At 45.0% G+C, this 20,265-nt stretch overlaps 1 protein-coding gene across 4 annotated transcripts in view; it reads left to right on the top strand.

Moving 5' to 3' along the window:
• The window catches only part of phldb2b (pleckstrin homology-like domain, family B, member 2b), a 120,806-nt gene that overhangs the window by 61,539 nt on the left and 39,002 nt on the right, over window positions 1-20,265 (top strand). For all 4 annotated transcript variants that reach the window (XM_064332700.1, XM_064332702.1, XM_064332701.1 and 1 more), the window contains exons 6-10: window positions 333-1,336; window positions 8,378-8,626; window positions 11,855-12,001; window positions 13,089-13,226; window positions 19,651-19,779. In XM_064332700.1, the coding sequence (XP_064188770.1) occupies window positions 333-1,336; window positions 8,378-8,626; window positions 11,855-12,001; window positions 13,089-13,226; window positions 19,651-19,779 (1,667 nt within the window). The remainder of the gene's footprint in view (window positions 1-332; window positions 1,337-8,377; window positions 8,627-11,854; window positions 12,002-13,088; window positions 13,227-19,650; window positions 19,780-20,265) is intronic.

Raw genomic sequence — 20,265 nt, 5'->3', positions numbered from 1 at the left:
CAACTTAAAATGCTCAAATTAAAAACTGAAGATAAATTACAAGTATAACATGAAAATTCGGTTTGTAAAGTACATATTTAATGCGTCTATCCTTAATTTTTTAAGGTGGATTTGGTGACTTCTTTGGTGACTGGTGTTACCAAAAGATAGTTTTCACACTCCAAATACCAGAGTTAAATTCAAAATAAAGCTATTACTATGTGCACACGTTTGTTTATTTTTTTGTATATTTGTGCTTATTGTTCTTAGAAGATAATCCAGTAGTATAGTATTTTGGAGAAAGAAGGCCGCTCAACATACCTTCCCCCTCTTCTTCCTCTCACTCCCAACAGACTATCTGAAGTTTGGCATGGACTACAGCCATGGAGTGGACAGGGCTAAGGGCCAGACAGGGCAGTCAGAGGCGGAGCTACAGGACCTGATGAAGACGCTGCAGCACAGGAAAGTAGCAGTGGAGCGCAACAAGCAAGCCAATGGGGACTGCAGCCCCTCCTACTTTAGTCTGACAAAGTCCCCGCCCACTAGCCCCACCCCAGGCTCGCCTCAGGCCACAGGCCTCCACCAGGAGCAGGGGGACTCCTGGGAGCGAATCCCTCCCTACACCTGCTCCAATGCACGGAATCTGTCCCAGGACAGCCTGTTGACTCCTCTCATTGCAGAAAGGGAGATCCCCCTCTTCCCCGTGCGAAACAGTTCCTCTGTAGGCAAACCACCCCCCTCAGCACCAGCCAGCATGCCTTCCAGCCCCCACCTCTCCCGCTGGCTCCACCCCCAGGAGGTGAGGCAGGAAGGGGGCAGCGGGGCCCGGGACCTGGGCCCAGACCTGGACCCCAGACGGAGGAAGTACTCAGCGGGGTCCCTGAGAGGGATGATGGGTAACCACAGCCGCTCGTTACCCCGCCTCTACAGAGCGGCCGACACTCCACTCACCCTGCTCCCCCGTCGTGACCCCGAGCCCTCCCGAAATGGCCAGGTAGAGGTGGTCTCAATCTCCCTCTCCTCCAAGGGCTCCACCTCCTGGAGATCCACCTCCGACAATGTCACTGCGGCGACCAGTGTCTCCGCCAGCCCTCGCGTGGCCAAGAAGATGAACCTAACAAGCTGCTACTCGCCCGAGCAGTGGGCCGACCTACAGGGGTCCTTGTCCCGGCTGGACCTGGGGCTGAGTGAGAGGAGGCCATCCTTTGGGAAGGCGGGGCTGGGGCCGGGCACAGGTCAGGGGGCCTTCCGGGAGAGGAGGGGCAGCATCAGCTCCCTAAGTGGGAAGGAGGAGCTGCAGGACTACCACCAGTGGCAGAGAGATGAGAGGCTGCGTGAGCAAGAGGTGGAGAGGCTGGTGAGCACCCGCTGATTTTACATTACATTACATTTATTTAGCAGACGCTTTCATCCAAAGCGACGTACAAGTGCATATCATGGCCATATGATTTCTCTCTCACACACAAATACACGCACAGACACACACACACACATGACGAACACACACACACACACACAGACACACACAGACACACACACACGCACACACTAGGGCTTTCACTTTTTTGTTTGATAAGAATTTTTAATATGTAATTACAGGTTCTAATGTGTTGCCTAGTCAAAATTAGGATCCTAGTTGTGCTCTTTGCTCATTCAAGTTTCGCTCATGCTAGCACTCAATATCAAAAAGACTAATTAACAACAAGCCATGTTATCGTTTTGTCTGAAGTGTAACCCTAACCCTAACCCTTAGGTAGCTTAAAAATAAAATTCAGGCATGGGTCATCCTACACTATATGACCAAAAGTATCTGGACACTCCTTGGTCTGGGGCATGGTTTGGGCTAGGCCCCTTATTTCCAGTGAAGGCAACTCTGTGAGGAAGAACTTACCCTCACAGTGCTCTGGCCTCAACCCCATCCAACACCTTTGGGATCAGTTGGAAAGCAAACTGTGAGTCAGACCTAAATGCCCGATCAGTGCCTGATTTCGCTAATGCTCTTCTGGCTGAATTGTAGCACATCCCTGCATAAAGCCTTCTCATGTCAGGGCACCATAATGTTTGGGACACAGTATTTATGTTATGTAAATGGAAGTAGTCATGTACATATAGTACTCTGTTACATATCCTTTTCATGCAATACCTGCTTGAAGTCTGCGACTCATAGACATCACCAGGTGCTGAGTATCTTCTGTGATGATGCTATGCCAGGCCTGTACTGCAGCTGTCTTGAGCTCTTGCTTATTTTCTGGGTAGTTGCCTTAAGTTTTCTCTTTGGCATATGAAACGCATGTTCAGTTGGATTCAGATCGGGTGAATGAATTTTCCAGTTTTTGGTTTTCAAAAACATATTTATTGCATTAGCAGTATGATTGGGACCATTATCTTACTGTTGGATGAAATGCTGTCCACTGATTTTGGAGGCATTTACTTGAACTTCAGCAGATAACATGCTTCCGTACACTTCAGAATCCATTCTGCTGCTGATATCAACAGTTATGTCACTAATGAAGGGAAGTGAACCAGTACCTGGGGTAGCCATACATGCCCTTGGGCAGATCCTTTTGGCACTTTTCCACACTTTTCTCTTGCCATCACTCTGATACAAGTGAATCTTGGTTTCATCTGTCCACAAGACCTTTTTCCAGAACTCTGCCTGCTCTTTTAGGTATTTCTTAGCAAACTGTAACCTGGCCATCCTGTTTTTAATTAATGTTTTGCATCTTGTAGTGTACCCTCTGTAGTTCTGTTTGTGAAGTCTTCTGCAGACAGTAGTCACTGACTCATCCATGCCTGCCAGTCTGATCTGTCAGACTGGTTTTTTTCTTCATAATGTTTAGAATTCTTCTTAATGATGTTCCAAACAGTTGATTTTAGTAAGCTTAAGGTTTGGCCTCTGTCTCTGTTTTTTTGTTTTTTCTTATTTCTCAGCCTTATATTGGCTTCTTTTTACTTTCATTGGCACAACTGTGGTCTTCATGTTGACAAAGGCCAATAGCAAACTCCAAAGGCAATCAAAGGCCTAGAATCTACACTAGAGACTGAAAGCTGTCTTATATTGCACTAAACATACAATTGAACACACCTGGCTAATCAAAAACACATGAAGCCATTTCTCCCAAACATTACGTTGCCCTGAAATGTATTTTAAAAATGCTAATACGTGGTGAAACCAAAATGTTCCCCCGGGGCCCCTGGGAAGCTTCCTGGATGAGCTAGACACCCTGCTCAGCTCCTTCCCTGAGGACGGAACCCCGCTGATCCTCCTTGGAGATTTTAACATCCACCTAGAAGCCTCCCAGTCTGCTGCCTTCCTACCACTACTTCACTCCTTTGACCTCTCCCTACAACACTCTCCTCCAACCCACAAGGCAGGCAACCTCCTAGACCTGATCTTCCTGAGGACCTGCTCCAGCTCCAATCTTACGGTTACCCCCCTGCATACGTCTGACCATCATTTAATCTCCTTCTCCCTCTCCCTCTCTCCACACCCTCCCTCTCCCCCTCCCATCCCCACTGTCACTGTCCGCCGTAACCTCCGCTCCCTATCACCCTCTTCTCTTGCTCCCAGAGTGACTGCTTCCCTCCCCCCTCTTCAATCATTTTCCAAGCTCCCCACTAACTCTGCATCCTCCACCCTGACGTCATCTCTCTCCTCAGCACTCGACTCCCTATGCCCCTTCGTCCCTAGGCCAGCACGTTCATCCCCTCCCAGTCCATGGATGTCTGACATCCTACACACCTCCAGGGCCACCCTCCGCGCTGCTGAGAGGAAGTTGGCCAAATCCAGGGACCCATCTGACCTCTCAGCCTATCAGTCTCTCCTGACAGAGTTCTCTTCTGCTGTCACTGCCGCTAAGGCAAAATTCTACCAAACCAAAATTCATAACTCCATTTCTAACCCTCGTCAACTTTTCTCTATTTTCTCTTCTCTCCTCAGCGTGCCACCTCCTCCACCCCAGTCTTCCTTCACTGCAGATGACTTTGCAGCATTCTTTGACGAAAAGATTTCAGACATCCGCAGCTCCTTTGCCCCCTCTGCGTCCTCCGCCCCCTCTGCGTCCTCCGCCCCCTGTTTCTCCACATTTTCTCTCCTCTCAGACACTGAAGTCTCCCAGCTTCTGCTCACCCACCGCCCTACCACCTGCGCCCTCGACCCTATCCCCTCATCTCTCCTTCAAGCAATCACACCAGACATCCTCCCTTTTGTCGCCTCCCTCGTGAACTCCTCCCTATCTTCTGGACGTTTCCCCTCATCCTTCAAGAAGGCCCACATCACCCCGCTGCTAAAGAAACCCACACTAGATCCTTCAGTCATTCAGAACTACCGCCCGGTATCTCTCCTCCCTTTCCTATCCAAAACACTTGAACGTGCTACATCTAACCAGCTCTCTGCTTTCTTCTCTGAGAACAACCTGCTTGATCCCCACCAGTCTGGCTTCAGGCCTGGCCACTCGACCGAGACTGCACTCCTCTCGGTCAGTGAGTCACTCCATGCCGCACGAGCAGCCTCCCTCTCCTCTGTCCTGATTCTTCTAGACCTCTCCGCTGCATTTGACACTGTGGACCACTCTACCCTCCTGTCCTCCCTGGCAGCAACAGGGATCCGCGGCACAGTCCTTGACTGGATTGAGTCCTACCTCTCTGACCGTTCCTTCCAGGTTGCCTGGGCGGGTAAGGTATCACCACCCCGTCCCCTCACCACCGGAGTTCCCCAGGGCTCAGTCCTTGGTCCCCTTCTCTTCTCCATGTACACCAGATCCCTTGGCCCTGTAATATCTGCCCATGGCTTGTCCTATCACTCCTATGCCGACGACACGCAACTCTTTCTCTCCTTCTCCCCATCGGACACACAGGTCCCTGCCCGCATCTCCGCTTGCCTGAGGGACATACAGAGCTGGATGGACAATCACCACCTGAAGCTCAACCCGGGAAAGACGGAGCTAATCTTTATTCCTGCTCTATCCTCTCCCCTCCTCGACTTTTCCATTTCCTTAGGGGACACCGTAGTGACATCATCACCCTGTGCCAAGAATCTCGGAGTGGTGATGGACAACAGGCTGTCCCTCTCCAACAACATTGCAGCAGTAACCCGGGCATGCAGATTTTTCCTATACAACATCCGCAGAATCCGCCCCTTTCTCACCACCTACTCAACCCAGCTCCTGGTCCAAGCAATGGTTCTATCCCGCCTGGACTACTGCAACTCTCTTCTGGCTGGACTACCGGCATCTGCCACCAGACCCCTGCAGCTCATTCAGAATGCTGCGGCTCGTCTGGTCTTCAACCTCCCCAGACACTCCCACGTAACTCCCCTGCTCACTACCCTCCACTGGCTGCCTGTTATAGCTCGCATCAAATTTAAATTGGTCCTAGCATACCAGGCAGTCAAGGGATCACCCCCAGCATACCTCCACAAGATAATCAAACCCTACATGCCAGCCAGATCCCTCCGTTCTGCTACCTCAGGACGCCTAGCACCTCCCCCTCTTCGCACCTGCACTTCCAGAACACGTCTCCTGTCTGTTCTGGCCCCACGATGGTGGAACGACCTCCCTGTGGAGGTCAGAACAGCTGAGACTGTGATCCATTTCAAACGACGACTGAAGACCCACCTCTTCAGGCTGCACCTCTCCCCATCCCTCCCTTCCCCCCCGTAAATGACTAAACTTAGGGTTGTAACTAGGCAGCTGTTTCATAGGTGACTTAGGCGCTTCAACTGTCTTAACGACTACTTGTATTTTTATTTATTTTTATTTTTATTTTTCCATAGATTGCGTTGTTGCCGTTCTCGTTGTTAGTGTTAATCAGTTTAACCATCAGGGTCCAAGTTGAACTATGCGGTTGTTCCCTGTACTTGGACCGGTACTTCTCTCTAGGGGTTTCGTCATACTTGTTCCTGGTTATGGTTATACACTTTGTTGTACGTCGCTCTGGATAAGAGCGTCTGCCAAATGCCTGTAATGTAATGTAATGTAATGTAATGTATAAAAATGCATTTTAATAAATGCTGAGTATGTGCACTTTAACCACATATGAATTGTTTGATTACAAATCTAAAATTGTGGAATAAAGAGTCAAATCAATAAAAAAATGTATTTGTCCCAAATATTATGGAACTTACTTTGGGCCAGTAAAATGCATGACAAGATCAAGGGTCGGTCAGCTAACCATGCTGTGTAGAATAAGCCCCCTCTCTTACCGAAGCCGAGCCATGTTGAACCCACGTAAATCCGAGGTCATGAGAAGGGTTGCCAAGCCAGGTTGGGTAAGGCAGGTTGACCCTTTCACACAAAAAACAGGTTTTACCCGGGTCATTGCTTTGGTGTGAAAGGGGTATAAGTAAGCCACCTGATTGTTGTGAGTTAATAATGGACTCCTGTGTTTTTCTTTTATCTGAGCAACAGTTGATCTACCTAGTCATTTTTTGCTGTTAATGGCATTGTTATGATCTTCCCTGGTATTATTTTAATTGTCATTATTTCTTAGTTACAGCATAGTGCATTTAAGCTATTTAGCTACTGGTTTAATGGGAAATTCAATCTGGGCCATAATTATACATTTAGGCAACATTTTACTGAATTTTTAACAAACTCAGTTTTTGTAAAAAGTGACATCCCTAATGCACGCACACACACGTGCACACTTCTGTTCTACTCCCTGTTCCACAGCTGTATCACTATGCCGGTGGCTTCTTTAAACATGGCTTCAGTCTGCCTCCACACAAATTTCCACTCATTGCATATGCTCTCCAACAGTTGACCCGCCTTTCCCCACTCAGACAGTTGCTGTGTTAAGCTTGTGTGGGGGCAGAGACGGGACCCATGGGGCTGGGGCATTTTTGATTTTGGTGGTAGTAACGAGACTGTGATTTCCTTCGTTGCTTGCGGTTGCCCACATAGAGGTTCACCTTCTGTAAACAGTGCGGCGCTGGGGTGTGGGGGGTGGGGGAGTGTGGGGTTAGATGGGCAATGTGCAACTTGTGTTTGGGGCTTGCAGGCCCATGGGGAGCGGAAGGATTAAATCACTTCCTGCTCCTATATTTGTATATCCTGTTCAATTGAATGCCAGGCACCGTTCTCGATCAGCTCCAGTTTCAAAGCAGGACGGGGTGTGTTTTTCACCACCCCCCAGTCCCCTCTCTTTCAGTCCCACTCGCCCTGTCACCGTAGTCCCAGCATCAGCCCCCATCCCACACTCTGACCTGACTGCATCTCGTCCTGTCCCGAGCATCCGGCCCCCTCGCTCCTCTCTGGAACCCTGGGGGATCCTTGCCTGCTCATCCAAATCGTGATAAACTCTTGTGGAGAGGTGCTCACCATGTGCTTCCACCCGGTCATACCCGGGTCAGACAGCCTGGTGAGTTTACCTGTTTGCTGTGCTCAACTGAAATCACTGGCATGCTTTGTAAGGAGTAAAGTTTTTAGTTTCTTCAGATCAGTGGCTTTGATGACAGCTTCCATGGCTTAGATTGCTGCCGATTTCCTTGTGATTTCATAGAGATCATGGTTTCTCTGTTGGGAAGTGAACACGGCCAGGTTTAATGGTGTAGTAATGTTGGTGTAGAAGTCAGTCAGTGTATTTGTTTCTTGCAAGGTGAACACAGCCAGGCTTAATGATGTGTAGTAATATTGGTGTAGAAGCTAGTCAGTGTGTTCATGTTGGTGTGCAGGTGTGTAGTAATGTTGTCAGATGTACACAGCCAGATTTACTGTAGCAGCAATTGGTGCAGCTTCCTCCCAGCAGAGCTTTTTTTGGATGGTTACATTCTGTCCATGGTTACCCCCCTTACCCCCCTCTCTCTTTCTGTCAGAGCTCACTGCAGTCAAAGTATTGTACTCACATGATTTTTGATTTGAAACGGGTGCATTGGTTAAACTGTGAATTGGTTCTGTGTTTTTAGACGCGTAGTATAGAGTTGTGTGGGTGCTCTGCTCACACATGATTACAGATTATTCAGACCGGCCATACTCTGTTATATAGCCCCTTTCTGCTGAGCTGATTAGATGATCCTGACCTCTGACCCGATTGGTGCACTTTCTTGTGACCACAGTCAGGTTGGAATGGTCCTACTCTCAGAGGTCGTAGTCGTCATAGATTAGGGTTCTTGGAAAAGAGAGAGGAATTCTTTTTGACGCAGTGTACAGTATGTGTAACTTGCCGTGTTTATGTACACAAGTGCACGTGTGCTTGTGTAAGTGTTTGTGGATATGTTCATGTATGTGTGCTTGCATGTGGGTTTTCAGGTACACTGGTGTACATGAGTATTCCAGTGTGTTTCCTTGCCTGTGCCGCATGTCAGTGGTATGTTTAATGCGAATGCTACCTGTATGCACACAGTGTGAGTTTTTTTGGAGAGTGTGCATATAAAACGTTCCTTCTGTTCCCTGCGTTGCAGGAGAGGCAGCGTCTGCAGACGATCCTCAACCTGTGCTCCAAGCTGAACCCTACAGAGAAAGGCCAGGGCGGCTCGGTGGCAGCCAATCTGTGCAGGATCAACAAGGAGCTGGAGAAGCTGCAGGTGTCTGACGATGAAGCCGCATTCTCTGATGAGCCCGGGGCCGTGCCTGAAGGCGGCTGCGAGCTCCCGGACTGCCAGAATGGGAGCAGCTCCTCTCCCTCCCTGCAGCCCCTCGCAACCCCCATGGTGAGTACTGTGCTCATTGGCTGAGAAGGTCACCTGACCTCACATTCCCAAAGGCATTCCCACTAGCCTATATGAGCATGGTTAATTTTTAATTCTGAAAATCGCACACATTGTATGTGCACAGGCAGGTGTGCAGTTGTGTTGGGCAGGTTTTTCGGCAGGTGGGATGCTAGGCCTTGATAATGAAAGGAGAGAGAGAGCGAGGGAGAGAGGGCAGAAGAGCAAAAGAGCAGGAGCGAGATTGCTGACTGAAACAGTTATAACTGTGCTTGCAGTGATGCTGATATAACTTACAGAGAGAAATGGAGAGAGAAAGAATAGACTAAGAAAGATAGAGGCACCCCTCTATCTTTCTTAGTCTATTCTTTCTCTCTCCATTTCTCTCTGTAAGTTATATCAGCATCACTGCAAGCACAGAGGAAGGAAAATGAGCTTGGGCAGGGAAGGTACAGAGGAATGGATGGATGGAGGGAGGGAGAGCCATGAAAGTCATGCCCAGAATGCCCAGGAGGAGAAATCTGTTGCATTTACACACTTCAAACATACAGTTTTTGCACACTTTATTTTACACATACCATGCATAGTCATCAAACTTTGTACACACTGGAATTTAGAAGTCATATATTCTGAATATATTTAACACATTTCATGCACATTTTACACACATTTTAGGTGAAAATGTGTGAATTGAAAGTCTCCTACTCTCATAACATAATTGTGTGTGTGTGTGTGTGTGTGTGTGTGTGTGTCAGATCAGAGAGGTGCAAATCCGGTTGCAAGGTCAGGCACTCTGGTGGGGTGAATTGGATACCTGCATGCTTGACTTTTCACCCAGTATGTTATGAGTTAAGTTAAGTTTAAGTGTGTGCATTCATTATTGTGCAGGGCATCGTTTAACTTAAAGTTCATATTGATTTATGCTAAATATTTATTTTTAAAATAACATTGCGACTGTGCCAGTGTAAACAAGTGGTTTATGGCACTGTTATTTTAACCCTCAGACTTACCAGACACCTTTAAAATCAGCAGCACCATTCAGCTCTAAATGCAGGTACAGGACAGACCTTCAGATACACCACAAACCTTCCAAATATACAAAGGACCTTCAAATATATCTATACCTTCCTCTCTCTCTGTATTTATGTTGTGGTTATAGTTGTTAATCGCTTTTTTCTTTCTTTTTGTGGTGTAGTTAACCACAGGTTCTACCAGCTATTTTTGGCCATAAGATACTTTGGTCCAAACCCCATTGAGCAAACACTGCCTCCTCTCTCTTCCCTCTAATCCTGATTGACAAGAAGGACTCCACTCCACTATAGTTGCCAATGGTCAACTGCCAATTGCTGGTTCACATTGCACATTACACATGGCTTGTTCTACCCATTGAGCTCTGTATAGTGGTTCTCCCCATGTGCAAAAAGAAGGTATTGTTCACACATGCATCATGTCTGGGGAACTTGATGATATCTATCTACATTTCTCTTTAGGATAGCTTGGCTGTTGTTCAACTACTTTCAGTTTGAAATAGTTGGTTGTACAACTAAACTTTCAGAGTATTTTCCCCTTCCCTGACAGTCACACACTCATTTCTATTATAAATCTAAATAAAAAAGTAAAGTGTTACAGTATAAAAGCAATGGCACAACTAAACAGAGGGATTACAGTGCATTCCAATGTCCTTACACAGAGACATCTGTGGTATTAGCTTTACTTGCATCTGTAGTGGCTTAATGCCGAGAATGCTGCAGGATTTAATGATTAAAGGTTACCTGCTGAAAACACCCCCTCCTCCCCTTTTTGGCTCCTCTTCAGAGGCCAGTAAATCCATGCAGTGGAAAGGTCTGTGATTTATGCAGTATATGTACGGCGAGTATATTTTACTAATAAGCAGGGTGTATATCTCGGTCAGCCAGTACAATTTTGTGGTGAGAGGGCACAACATAGCAAAGCCTGAAGGAAGGAATGGTATGTTGTGCACCTCTAGAATTTTAAAAAATTCAAAGTAAATTCAGAAAACATTCATAGAGCCAGTATTCCATCCTGTGTCATGGTAGACAAAGAATTATGAGGCATGTCTGATAAATATACATGTCCCCCATAATTACTTTAATACAGGTTTCTCATCTAATGTTGAAGAATAATATGAAGTGGACACCTTAATAAAAACCTGTGATTTAGAATCTAGAAGAAAGGTTTCATTATGTCCAAACATTTTACTGCTCTGAAGCAACATCGAAAGTTGGATAGCTGTCCACTGAGTTGCATACAGTGCATGCAGTCTATTAAATCTTTCCTTTGGGGAATATTTGTTTTTGGACATGGCCCTTCTGGATGTTTTTTGAGCCTGGTATGAGAAAACGGGCTGTTGTCCCTAGTGGTGGGCAGAAAATAAAACTGGAGGTCCCTGACTTCTTTAACTGTGATAAATTTGCTCAGCAGATGCCATGCAGTTGGGCCAAGATTCTACACCCTCCATTATTGTTGTTGTGATGTTGCTGAAACAATTCAGGGCATAAACTGAGTCTTACGATTGAAGATTGATTCTGGCAGCCCCATAATCATATCAAATTTAAAACATTGGTCCTAGCATACCAGGCAGTCAACGGATCAGCCCCAGCATACCTCCACAAGATATTCAAACCCTACATGCCAGCCAGATCCCTCCGTTCTGCTACCTCAGGACGCCTAGCACCTCCCCCTCTTCGCACCTGCACTTCCAGAACACGTCTCCTGTCTGTTCTGGCCCCACGATGGTGGAATGACCTCCCCGTGGAGGTCAGAACAGCTGAGACACTGACCCATTTCAAACGACGACTGAAGACTCACCTCTTCAGGCTGCACCTCTCCCCCATCCCTCCCTACCCCCCTGTAAATGACTGTAAGCTTAGGGTTGTAACTAGGCAGCTGTTTCGTAGGTGACGTAGGTGACTTAGGTGCATTAACTGTCTTAACTACTGTCTTAACTACTGCTTGTATTTTTTCCATAGACTGCGTTGTTGCCGTTCTCGTTGTGTTAGTGTTAATCAGTTTAACCTTCAGGGTTGAACTATGCGGTTGTTCCCTGCACTTGGACCGGTACTTCTCTCTAGGGGTTTCGTCATACTTGTTCCTGGTTATGGTTATACACTTTGTTGTAGGTCGCTCTGGATAAGAGCGTCTGCCAAATGCCTGTAATGTAATGTAATAATGTCCTGTGCGTAGCCTGACCATTTATGATGTCATCAGCAGAGGACGGCAGAGACTCCAGATGATGGGCAGCTGAAGCAGGAGGTGGCCCGCATTGAGGAGGAGAGAATCCAAGTGCTGAACAACATGGAGGAGCTAGAGCAGAAGATCAAAGACCTGGACAACCAGATGGAGGAGTCTGTACAGGAGGTGTGTGTGTGTGTGTGTGTGTGTGCGTGAATGTGTATGTGTGTGTATGTGCGTGTGTGTGTCTTTGCGAATGTGTCTGTGTGTGTGCGTGTGTGTGTATGTGTGTGTGTGTGTCTTTGTGTATGCGTGTGTATGTGCTCGTGTGTATGTGTCTGTGTGTGTATTTGTGTGCATGTGTTTCTGACCAACACATTTGTTGGCTAAATGGCTTTAAGTCATCAAGGGTCCAAGGTATCAAATGAGCCTCAAACCACCATGCTGCTGCCAGATTTAATTTTCCTGTTGAACTCAACAGAAAAAATATTCAGGAGAAACAATGCTTGTAGTATCTACTGCTTATCTGGCAGCAGCATGGTGGTTTGAGGCTCATTTAATACCTTGGACCCTTGATGACTTAAAGCCATTTAGCCAACAAATGTGTTCCATACTGTATCAGCATAATTTGCAGCTGAATCTAGTCCCACCCCCCAAATCCCATAGAGAGTTTTTGTATCGCTTGTAGGACAACCTGAAAATAAGATATCCAGACTCTGATGATGTTGATAGGTCACAGATATCAGGAAGTCATGGCATGCAAATTATATGCAACCAAATACAAAACATGACTATTTTATTTGACATTATGTTAATGTGTCTACTGTATAAGTGAATTTCCCTGTTTCTAGCTTTTCCCCAAACAGTTCACTGCAGCAAAAGTAAATGAGCAAATGGTGGCACAGGAGGTCTCAGGAGTGCATTTGTTTAATTCTTGCTAATTTTCTGACCAATGCTTTGTTGTTAAGACCATTAAAAGCTTAATATTTTGCCATTTTGGGTTTGGCCCTTTTTTCCCAGGAGTGTATGTGTGTGTGCATGTATGTGAGTGTGTGTATTTGTGTCCATGTATGTGTGTGTGTGTGTTTTAGAAAAATTAGGGTGGCCCCTGGCTGTGGCAGAGCCCCAAGCAGCTGTTTATGTCACATATTGAGTCAGGCTCTGTCCATACCATTTCTCAATTAAAAATGAATGTAGGTCAGTAGACAGGGATTAAGGAGCATATGGTTGTCTGCATGGAGCGCTCCTAATGACACTCTGGTCCTCCCCTCAGATGGAGGTGGAGCATGCTCTGCTGGAGGGGGAGCAGCAGGCAGAGGCCTCACAGCTGCAGCAGGCGAAGGAGGTGCTGGAGCAACTCAGCGAAAAACTGGCAAACCTGAAGAAAACCGTTCAGGTGGAGAAATCCCAGGTACTACATAAAGAGGCCCCATATTATATCAAATTTCGGCACGGCTAGGAGATTGCCGGATGCAGTTTCGCATCATGCCTTATGATACTCGCTAGCAATGTAGATATTCATAAATGTAACACTGTGGTATTATTCTATATTGCAGTAGATCAATAGTTCATTTTTTGAACAACCTCCATTCTTTATACTTTCGTAGAATCTCAGAGATACAAATGTGTCAGGAATGGAGTTTGGCAGACCCACTGGGCTTTATCATACAGTTGGTATGGTATTTACAAACAGAGCTTTCTAGCTAATGGAATGTTTGCTTCAACCATTTCAAATACCCGCCATTTAAAGATGACACATTTTGCAGTGAAGTGTTTATGTGCTGATCAGGGTGCAACTCTGGTTTGGAGCAGATTCATTTCCCTGTGGAACGGTATGCAATGTGGCTTTCCATTCACATGGTATCAAGGCTAAATATAGAGTAGTCTTGGAAAAGATTGGGCATTGGTAAGCAGGGGATTCTTCAAGGTAGCATTGACCTGAGGGGTTGTGTGTAATTAGGGTGGCTGCTCTATTTCTAGACAGAGTAGTAGTAATGGATTAATGACATTGGGACGATGGGAGGCATCATGTTCAGGCCAGTTTTCAGCCTCTTGTTAACACCAGCAGCTGTGCGACATGAGAGAGCCAGCTGCACTGGCACCCTCCTCGGAAGAGGGCGAGTCGGGTCAAGGAGGCGTCTGATCTTTGTATCCCGGAGCCTTGTGGTGTCAGTGGGGTATGAGTGGGTGGGAGGGACCAAAGGCCATACGCATATGTTTCTCTGAGAATCTCCTCTGACTCAAACCTTTAAAAAGGATAGCAAGGTGGGTGACTGAAACATGGCTTCAGTTGCATTGGTGACAAAACACATCCACACACTTGCGAGAAAAGTGGATGTTTATGTCCCAGACACTCCGTTTTGTGTAGGGATGTGCTGAGTCCAGGATTTGGTTTTAGTTTTTTATCAAAATTTGAATTTACATGGCATTTGATGAACTGACCCCAAATCCACATTTTCAGGTTTTCCTATTGACCAAGTGACCATGTGTGTTGCTGTATATTGGTGGTTGAGTATTGTAGCCTTGTGGCTGTCACAGTCAGAGCATTGCAATATCTAATATTGCAATATTTCAGAGTGGTGACAAGGATGCTAAGGCAGCAAGACATTGTGCATGTAGTTGCCATGATACAAAACCCCTCCCCAAGTTGGCAACAGAAGGGGGAGAACACCTTGAATAGAAATAAATTCAATTTGTATCCTTGCCAGGAAAAAAACCTGCAGGAAAAGGATGGAGGAGGAAGGAGGGTCTTGAGATGTTTTTATTGGTGCTCATCTTGGCATTAGCATGACCAACTGGGTTCAGAGATTTATAGAAAATTTGAAGCTCTCCAAACCTGGTGGTTAAGGGAGTTATAGCAGCTCTGAAGAAATGATTCCTTATTAAAGCCAATTGTAAAATGCAGAGATACACTTTTAGACATTTCTTTCTACTGTACCAAGTCTTCTTCCAGGGATCATTTTTTTCTTCCTTTTCTCTTTTCAAATCTCACAGGGTGGTGCACATGCTCACACATTTGCATGTATGTACAGTGGGGTGCAAGAATGTGGGCATCCCTGGTCAAAATGCCTTTTACAATTAATATCTAAGTGAAGAGAAGCTAACCTGATCTCTAAATGGTACAAAGTTAAATGTGACACATTTCTTATTTCTTTTAAAGCAAGATTACTTTTCATTTTAATTTTTTACACTTTCAATAAAAATAATAAAAAAGGGAAAAAGGCTCTGTTCAAAAGTTTGGGAACCCAGTTAGTTAGTACTTTCTAACTCTTCCTCGGGCAACTATAACAGCTTGCAAACACTTCCTGTAGCCAGCTAAGAGTCCTTTGATTCTTGCTTTTGGAATTTTTCTCCATTCCTCCTGGCAGAACACTTCTAGCTCAGAAATATTCTTCAGCCTCCTTGCATGCATGGCATGTTCAAGATCTCTCCACAGATTTTCAATAATATTTAAGTTTGGGGACTGTGGTGGCCATTCCAAAACCTTCATCCATCTTTACTGGAGGTACTTCATTATTGATTTCGAGGTATGCTTTGGATCATTGTCTTGCTGGAATACCCAACCTCTCTAAAGCTTCAATGTCTGGACTGACTTTCGAACATTAGCCTCTTAGAGAATTTCTTGATATTTGGTAGAATTCATTCTTCCTTCCACCCGCACAATATTTCCTGTGCCGCCAGCTGCCACACAACCCCAAAGCATAATGGATCCACCTCCATGCTTAACAGTTGGCAAAGTCTTCTTCTCTACAAATGCTACACCCTTTTTTCTCCAAATATAGATGCTTTCAACGGTAACAACATAAACAAACGTTACTGCGCATGTGCGTTGTTCTGGCCCTAACTTAACTTCCGGCAGACTTCAGCAAACAATCAATAACAACAGAGTCCCTTTAGACTATTTCTGATAACAAGCAAAATAAATAACAAGTAAATAATGTTAGCTAGCTAGTTAAAACTATGTCAAGCCAGTATTATTTGGGGTTATCAGTCGAAGAAAAGAACCGTTACTTGGCCAAACTCAAATGCGATAACGTTACACTACCAGAAAAACAAGCGACAGAAACAGATAACTGTTGACAGTATTGCACCTTGCAAAGCATCATAAGCCGCGTTTCCACCAAAATTACCCGGAACTTTCAGTCCCAGGAACTACTTTACCAGGAACTAAAAGGTTCCTTCAGCCAATGGTTGTCTGCGTTTCCACCGGGGTCTAAAGTACCGCGAAGATTAGGCAAATTAGCCCACTGACGTTGTCGTCGGTCCATCTGTCATATGATTTCTTCTGTAACCCCATACTACCACCGAAGTAGCCTACATTATTTTCTAATAACCGGGACAGCCCGGAGGGGTTTATTCCACTTATATACAACGGGTTACCAACAATGACTATATATGGTTACTTTTGTATTTATTGATTTTCATATATCCTCTCAAACACATTCATTAAAAGCAGAAAACATGTACACGTTGTAAACAATTTGCTGTTTTATTACTTTCCGTCGTCAATTCCATATAGGCTAATCGCAAAATGACAAGAATAGAACGAAAACTCGGACTTGCGTGAAAATGTAAATTAGTAGTGGTACAGCCACCGTTTGCTTTCCTTCGAAGTTACTGCTAGCCGAGCAGCGAAGTGTGCCCTCCAGATGCGAACCATGCACCATAAATGAGTCCATAGTCTTCCTGGTCTTTTCGTGGAATTGAAAAATGGCAGTAAAATTGAGTAAAATTACGGCAGTCTGAAAAAGCTAAAGGGAAGATTACTAGAATTAACCTGTTATTTTACCCGGATAAAAAGTGCGGAAGGTGATTTCCAGTTTGCTTGTACTGTATCACCAATGTTAATTATGCAGAACTACCGCATACCTCACATAACTGTATCAAACGTTTTGAGTCAATTACAACGGGCTAACAAAGAAAATCCGGAAGAAAATATTCAGCAACCGAATTAATCCGTTTGAATGTTTTGGTAGCCTACGTAATATGCTGTCCCAGCACGAATGCTTAGCATTTTATAAAACGAATACTAAAGCAAGAAAAGAACAGAAGAGCACACGTTATAATTCCAAGACGTTGACAGGCTATAACCAAAAGTAGGCTACTGCGCCGCATGACATACAAGTTTGATTTGAAGTTATTATGAAAATAAATTGGTTTGCCGCTGCATATTTTCAAACATGGCGGGTAATGGCGGAAAATAAATACAACACAAATGCTACGAGTACTCGACCAATCAGAAATGTTCAGCGCTGCAAGCTCCACCCAAAAGGTTCCTGTACTTTCGGAAAGTACTACCCCCCGAGCAGGAACGTTTTGGGGGGTAAAACAAAGCCCCCAGAACTAAATTTAGACCCTAGTTCCTGCGGTGGAAACGCACTGAGTTCCTCAAAAGGTTCCTAGTTCCGGGGTATAGTTCCTGCAGTGGAAACGCGGCTATACATTCCTTGCATAATCCATAACTATTCTGGTTACATGCACATTCTTGTTTAAAAAGTGCACTCTTTCTATTACATTGCTTAAAAATGATGATTACATGAGACAAAAAATGGGGCTAGTGCTGGGCAGCATGTGTAGCCAATGCAATTACTATAGGTATTTATTTGTATATCATGCATTGATGGAAAAACATTGTGGCTCTAATAGTTTGGGTCATCTTGCTAGGTTACCACAACAAAAAATGATCAGGCAATGTAACATTGTCAAGTCATTGGAAACAGGTATCATAACGTTTGTTCAAAACATAGCTATAGCGTATCAACTACTAGCATTGATCTAACGTTTCTGTGTATAATTTATATGATGTTAGCTACGTTTAGCTAGCTAGCTAGCTACAATCAATTTAGTTAGCTAATTGTTCATAGCTATGGAAGGCTTGTTACTGGTCAGCTAGCTATCGCTTATCATGAGTTTGTTACCTGAAACAAAGTCAGTGCTACAGTGAGAGCACCTATTCGACCACCTTCGTTCGACAGACAGGAAAACGTAAACTGATTTGCAACTATATATGAAATAGGTGAAATATCGGTAACAACCTGTAACAACCTTTGTAAGTAGGAAAAAATGTCCTTGTTATCCTCCCGTGGTTATTTTTTCAACACTTTCACAATTTTTTTTCTGTGCCGGCAAATAAGTCAGAGGTGGTCCAGCGCTAGCTTTTGGTTGCTAAGGGGACGTGTATCCACGACCCTATATATAAATGAATGGAACTTAACATAAATTTGCTAGAATACTGTATAAGTGTCCTGTCTTGCGTATTTCAGGTTAATATGAGAAAGGGTGGTTGCTATCAGCACGTCTAGGAATCCGTACATATTCACTGTTGTAACTCAAGTCGCAGGACGCAAAATAGCCGTTGGGAAAGCAGTTTGAAAGTATGAAGCAACGTCTGCGCCATTGGCTTTAATGGGTCACGGTGAGATAATTACGAGCGTGTTGCTTGTCTTAAAGTTGATATAGTAAATAAGGCTGTATTAGTATTACTAAATGTGTATGTATGAAGTTGGTTTATTTATTTAAACAGTTTATTATGTGTATTTTTACAGGACTTACATTTTAACAGGTAACGATGTCCAGTTATTTCTCAAAAATACGAAGTAACAATGGGCAAGCACCAGCTATAATAATCACAGGGATTCAAGCAATTCCTTTCACAATTCCCCACAATTCCCCCCCACTTAGCAGCAGAGAGGAAGATGACCATATGGGGCTAATGAACAACCAACAAGAAAAAAACAAAATGCACGCAATGGCGAGGCAGCACACCGATGGAGACGAGTTGGCAGGTGTTTCTGAAAGTGTCCTAACCAAAATAGCTTACAAGGGGAGCTACCCCTCCAAAAGGCCCACCAAGTCTCTAATTTCATGACACCTTTTCTTGAACAGTGCAATACAAACTAAACACAATATGCCTCCTCAGCTCCGTCCGTTCGGTTCTTCTTTTTGCTGCCAAAACTCAGTACCCTGCCCCTTCCTGACAGATGGTCTTTTAAACCTTTTGGTAAGGGGAGGGACTGCTGCACGTTGTTAATGATGTAGTCCGTGTCCAATCAAAGAAACAAAATATAAACAAAACGTGTGTTTGAAGTGAGTAGGTGACCCTATCCTAACACTAAACAATTACATTCAGATTATTTGAATAAATGTGTCTGTCCGTGAGGTCATGGACCTCATATCAGTCAAGTCTGGCTCATGATTCAACATGTGCGATACCATTCGGTATTTCTCATTAGAATGCATTTATGACGTAGGACTTGGCTGTCTCCAGACAAATAAAGGGTGAAATTGAGAGCCTTGATTTGATTGACATGACATTACGTTGAGGAATTTAACAGATGCTCTTATCTAGAGTGACAGCTTTGGTATGCCGCTATACTACTCTACCACCCTGTATACAGGCTGGGTGCCGTAATGGGTAGGGGGCGGGGGGAACGATTCCATGGGCCCTGACTGACAGGGGACCTCAAATAACATTATTAGAACCCAGGGTTTCTTGAGGTGATCGGGCCCAATGTGAGATTTTTTAACGTGGCCCAAAATCCCTGGTGGCACCCCTGAATACAGGTACTTCTGAAGCAGTCTCAGATTTTTAGTGTAAATTGAAAAGTTTGGGGGAACTGATTCATAAAGAGTACATGTAGGCCCTTGGAGAAGGATGGAGTTTTTCTGATTACCTGGCTCTCATCTAAGCCCCGTTTCCCCACTCTGATGTGCCTTCTGTCACTAACACCCGCCGGCATTATGCCTAATCCCTCCAGCCCTGCCCCCCTTCTCCGGCTGTGTCACTAAAGCTCTCTCCCCTATAGGTTTGTGTCCATCCTGGCTGGCTTTCTCAGTTCAGGGCCCAGCTGGCTGCAGAGATGACCAAGGTGGAGAGGCTGGCCGGGCTGGTCTCCAAGCAGAAGATCCAGCTATACACCTGCCCTGAGGCCCAGAAGGAGCAGCTCCAGCTCCAGCTGTCCAGGGTCAGTCAGCTCCTGACTCCTCCTCTTCTTCCTCCTACATCTTGCCATCTATACCCTTCTCTTCCTGTCACCTCTTTTTTAACTTTGCTTTATTAACTTAGCTATTCTCTTACAGTGCCACTAGATTCTGCTGTCTGGTACAGACCCTGCATCAGGAGTGATGGGAGAATGAGGGATCCTGAATCTATATTAAGATATAGATGTAGCATTGATCTGCTAACATGGTGGTTTTGTTTGGATAGTGGAGTCTGACTGGTTCCTATGAGTCAGCACGCTATGCAGAAGGTCCACCCAATACAGGGTTTGTAAAAGTTGACTTTGTGATTGCTACTGACCCATTGTCAAGTTTTGACAATGGGTCAGTAGCAAATTTTAAAATAATGGCTATGGTATATACAATAATAATAGTCATCATCATTATCGTCATCATCATTTGAGGGGGCATGGGAGTTTGCAGTCTACATGTGTTTTGTGGATTTGAAGGCA

The sequence above is a fragment of the Anguilla rostrata genome, chromosome 4 (assembly GCF_018555375.3).
Source record: "Anguilla rostrata isolate EN2019 chromosome 4, ASM1855537v3, whole genome shotgun sequence".
NCBI classification, from domain to species: Eukaryota; Metazoa; Chordata; class Actinopteri; order Anguilliformes; family Anguillidae; genus Anguilla; species Anguilla rostrata.
This window is presented reverse-complemented; position numbering and strand designations above follow the sequence as displayed.